Source organism: Orycteropus afer, unplaced genomic scaffold (assembly GCF_000298275.1).
Source record: "Orycteropus afer afer isolate SDZICR_OR568_19922 unplaced genomic scaffold, OryAfe1.0 scaffold00051, whole genome shotgun sequence".
NCBI lineage: Eukaryota > Metazoa > Chordata > Mammalia > Tubulidentata > Orycteropodidae > Orycteropus > Orycteropus afer.
Window position 1 is genome coordinate 389,301 of NW_006921638.1, and position 4,555 is coordinate 393,855.

Below are 4,555 nucleotides of genomic sequence, written 5' to 3' on the forward strand. Positions count from 1 at the left end.
TATATGTGAACTGCTGTATGAAAAGTGAATTTACTCTGTAAATCTTCACCCAAATCCTAATAAAATAATAATAATAATAATTTTTTGTTGTTGTTGTTGTTGTTATGTGCCGTTGAGTCGGCCCCGACTCATAGCAACCCCTCCTTAGGTTTCCGAGGCAGTATCACTACGGAAGCAGGATTGCCCAACCTTCCTTCGGAGGAGTGGCTGGTGGGTTTTGAACCGCCAGCTGTCTGGTTAGCAGGCAAGTGTCTTAGCCACTATGCTACCAGAGCTCCTAAAAATAATTTAGATAATCTTAAATTTAACCAATAAGACAAAATACCTTAAGGTATTTACTTAATACCTTACAGGATACTCAAAAAGTGATTCATGCACATGTTGAAAGACATCAAGGTCACTGAATTATACATGTAAAACTGTTACAATGGCATATATATATATGGTAGCATAGTGCCTAAAGTATTTGACTGCTAACCAGAAGGCTAGAGGTTCAAACCCACCAGCCACTCCTCGGAAGGAAGACTGGGCAATCTACTTCTGTAGAGATACATATATATACATATATGTAAAACCAACCACATCAAAAAAACTCATAATTTTATTCTAATATCTAGAATTTATTCTTGAGATGAATGTAGTCACTCTAGGTTAAAACAGAACAACTTACTTGGCATTTGTCCCAATCCAGTAAATTATTCCATTTTCATCAAAATCATGCTGGTGCCGAAATACAAAATTTTGGCCTTCTCTTAATTTTCGAACAAAAACAAATGAAGATCGGTCAAAATCATACCACTGTTTTGCTACCTAAACCAAAGAAATTATGGAAGATATTAACCTGATTAATGTTGGCAAATTTATTATCCATTTTTTTCTATCCCTTTAATGTGAATTAGTTTCTTTTATTACAATAAATGTTCATTAAAAAATATTTGAAAAAATATGAAATAGAAAGACTTACAACCAAAACACTCCACTACTAATATCACAGAACATGTTCACAGTCTACCATTCCAATGCACAGAATAAAACAGTCTTGATCATACTGTACATAAACATTTTTCTATTATCATTATATTTTACACATTTTAAAAGCTATATTACTAAGCATTCAAATTGGTAGAAATAATGATCTACGTGACATTTCTTTATTGAGATTTTGTTCACTATTTCAGTATTACAAACACCTATAATAAACATCTTTATGTATAAAGAATTTATGATATATATTAGATTATTTTGTAACAAACATTCCTAGAAATGGAATCAAACTATATCACCATAATCTCTGGACATCTATTTCTCAGACTAATTCTCTAAAGGGCTAAACTACAGCAGAGAATGCCATGCCATTGTCATAAACTTACCATTTTCAAGAGATACTGTTCTAGAGATTCAACCGTAGCTAAGGGTTCCATCTTCAACATTCTGCCAGTCCGGTCTATCAAAGCAGTTTCACCAGGGGCACGCTCCAACCGAAATCTTAACCTTCTTGTAAGTATCTACAAAGACCAAAATATTTCAGAAAATACCCCCTGCCTTTTTTCTTAGAATTATAAAAAAGAACACACTTAGACTTATAAAGTAAAACCAGAAAGAAGGATCAACAAATAAATATGTTTTCTATTAAATGTTTAAAAAAAGGAGGGGAGCTTCTTAAATAAGTGCTAATGGCTATCAAGTATGAAATAAAGTTAACTGGTTAGAATTTCTATACAATTTCAAAAGTATGTGGTTTCAGTAAACTACAAAATGCTTTAAGTATTATATACAAGTTTCAATCTTCTAGGTAAATTTTTGAAAAGACGCTTCTTCAAAGCTAGACTGTATTAAATAATCTATGGCTGATTTAAAAAAAAAATTCACTGCCATCAAGTCGATTCCGACTTACAGAGACCCCCGATTGGGTTTCCAAGGCAGTAAATCTTTATGGAAGTAGATTACCCAGTCTTCCTTCCACAGAGTGGCTGTTGAGTTTGAACCACCAGCCTTCTAGTTAGCAGTCAAATTCCTTAGGCCCTATGCCATCAGAACTCCTTGGAAGAAAGCAACAATTTATGGCTGATAAACTCTAAAAAATATGAGACAGCTTTAATATAGTTTGGTAAGCAGTAAATATGAACTAGCAATTTTAGGTAGCTTCATTTCTGTACCAATTTTTAACTAATTCCAATAGAGACATAATTAATGCGTATTTTAAAAACTTGCAAGAGGTCATCTAGAGGCAAAAATGGGTCTCTCCTTATCCAAAGCGAAGAAAACCAAAGACTCATGGAATCAATTAGTCCAAGGGACTGGTACACCATGCGATCCTCAGCCTATATGACTATGAGACCAGAAGAACTAGATGGTGCCGGGCTACCAGTGTCAACCACTCAGAGGGGGTTCTGTGTAGGAGATCCTGGATAGAGTGGGAGAACAATGTGGAACAAAACTCAAAATCATTAAAAAAAAAAGGGAGGAGGGGACAAGGCTTGCTGGTCTGATAAAGGCTAGTGGAACCCCTGAGACTATGGCCCCTAGCTGCCCTTCAGGTCTGGAATTGAACCCACTCCTCTGTATTCCAGCCAACAAAAGACAGCATATGAGTTGAACATTTACATTAGGTAGATACGCTCCTTGGAGAGAAAAGTCATGGTAGAATAGAAGGGCTGTGTATGCACAGGGAGACAGCTCAGGGGGCAGCAGTGCATGGGAGCGAAGGACACAGGGAAGAGGAGGCTATGAGGAGGAAGTGGGAGGAGAGCTGTTGCACTGTGGGAGATTACTGTCAATGTCATGAGACAAAGTGTACATGAACCCCTGTATGGAAGATGAATTTGCTCTGTAAACTTTCACCTAAATCACAATACAATTTTTTGAAAATTACATATATATCTGTATGTGTATTTTAAAGAGTTAAGGTGTTGCAATAGTTAAGCATTCGGCTGCTAACTAAAATGTTGGCAGTTCAAACCCACCCAGGCACTCCACAGGAGAAAGACTTGGTGATGTATTTCCACAAAGATTACAGCCTAGGGAACCTTACAGAGGGCAGTTCTATTCTGTCACAGGGGGTCACTATGAGTCAGGAATCAACCTAATGGCACACATAACAACATCGTGTATTTCGGTAGCAGTGCAGACTGCAAAACTACCAGAGGGTTCATCCCTGGCTTTCCCATCTTTCGGTCTTGCATAGGTACCTGAAAATGAAAAGTGGTTATTAGAAGATATTGGTCTTCCTGAGGATTCTAAAAGCACATGATTTCCAAATCTCTCTGATCTATTTCCAACTCACTATTATAACAGGGATAAAACCCAAAACATATAGTTCCCTAGGTCCTCTCTATTAAACTATCTGAAATGAAATACAAAGTAGCCTGTACCTCTTGTTTAATATGTCTACAATGTCAAGTATACCAAATGTATTATAACATCATGGAAAAGCTCTAGTATGGGGTCAATGGCTAAAGTAACACTACTGGGTTGTCAGGAACATGGCAAGTTTTGCTTGTCATGCATAGGCACTCTATGAGCAAATGTAGATTCTTAGTCACTTATTAAAGGCTGTATTTAAGTAATCTATTCCATGAAATGAAAGAGAGGACAGGTTGGATAAAGGCAAGACTCAAAGCAGAAGGACCTGCTAGAAATTAATGAAGGACTCCCCAGAAGATGAATAAAGATTTGGCCTGGAAAGTGAGCAATCCATTTGTTTGGCTGGTTTACTCACATGGGGATCTAAGAAAAGGATGAATAAATGAATGAACCAAATAATGTCTAGAAAGAAAAGAGACTACAAAAACAAGTCATAATGACAGCTTTCTCAAATGATCAATAGGAATGGCAAAGGCAGAAGTCATATGGCTCTCACCAGTGACATTAAGAAACCCATACCAAATTAATTCCAGAAGAAAAAAACTCTTTTCCCTGCTTTCTCCACTGATACAATATCTTCTTTCACACATGATCTATCAAATATTAATTAGTTACAATAAATATTTACTGAGTAAATAAATGCATCATTTTCCATAATGAATTGATTAAACAAAATAGAGTCACAAGAAAGATAAATCAAGTGGCATGTTAGTCAAAGTTTTTAAAGATTAAAAAGAATTAATCTTATTTTAATCCAATATGAAAGGAAAAGAATTTTCAAAAGTGTAAGACTGTTCTTCACTACATTCAACAATAATAGCTATTCATTTTCATGGTTACCTGAAGGTTATACGTTGATCCTGGTGTATCATACAAATGGAGAGGTAGACGTTCAATAGATTCTAGTACAGCAATTAACTTTCGAATTAATGCAACTGCTGGTCGACTATGAAGGAAAAAATAATGGTTAAAACTTTTTAAAAGATTGCATGACAAATTCGGTTCATGCAGTAACTGCAGTAACCAAAGTCCTACAGACCCAGTTTGTTCATAAACACCAACATAATCTTTCTTTCATATTACACTACTTCTACCTCTGTATTAGACAGAAACACTTTTTATTTTTATTTTTTTATTTTTTGAACCTGACTTATAGCGACCCCTATTGGGTTCTTTTTTTTTTTTTTTGGGG

General features: G+C 35.6%; 1 protein-coding gene across 1 annotated transcript in view; it reads right to left on the bottom strand.

The window, feature by feature from the left end:
• The window catches only part of HECTD1 (HECT domain E3 ubiquitin protein ligase 1), a 142,749-nt gene that overhangs the window by 42,339 nt on the left and 95,855 nt on the right, over window positions 1-4,555 (bottom strand). Inside the window, exons 17-19 of the mRNA XM_007938582.2 lie at window positions 4,204-4,309; window positions 1,371-1,505; window positions 671-810 (exon numbers count right to left, since the gene is read on the bottom strand). Of these exons, the coding sequence (XP_007936773.1) occupies window positions 671-810; window positions 1,371-1,505; window positions 4,204-4,309 (381 nt within the window). The remainder of the gene's footprint in view (window positions 1-670; window positions 811-1,370; window positions 1,506-4,203; window positions 4,310-4,555) is intronic.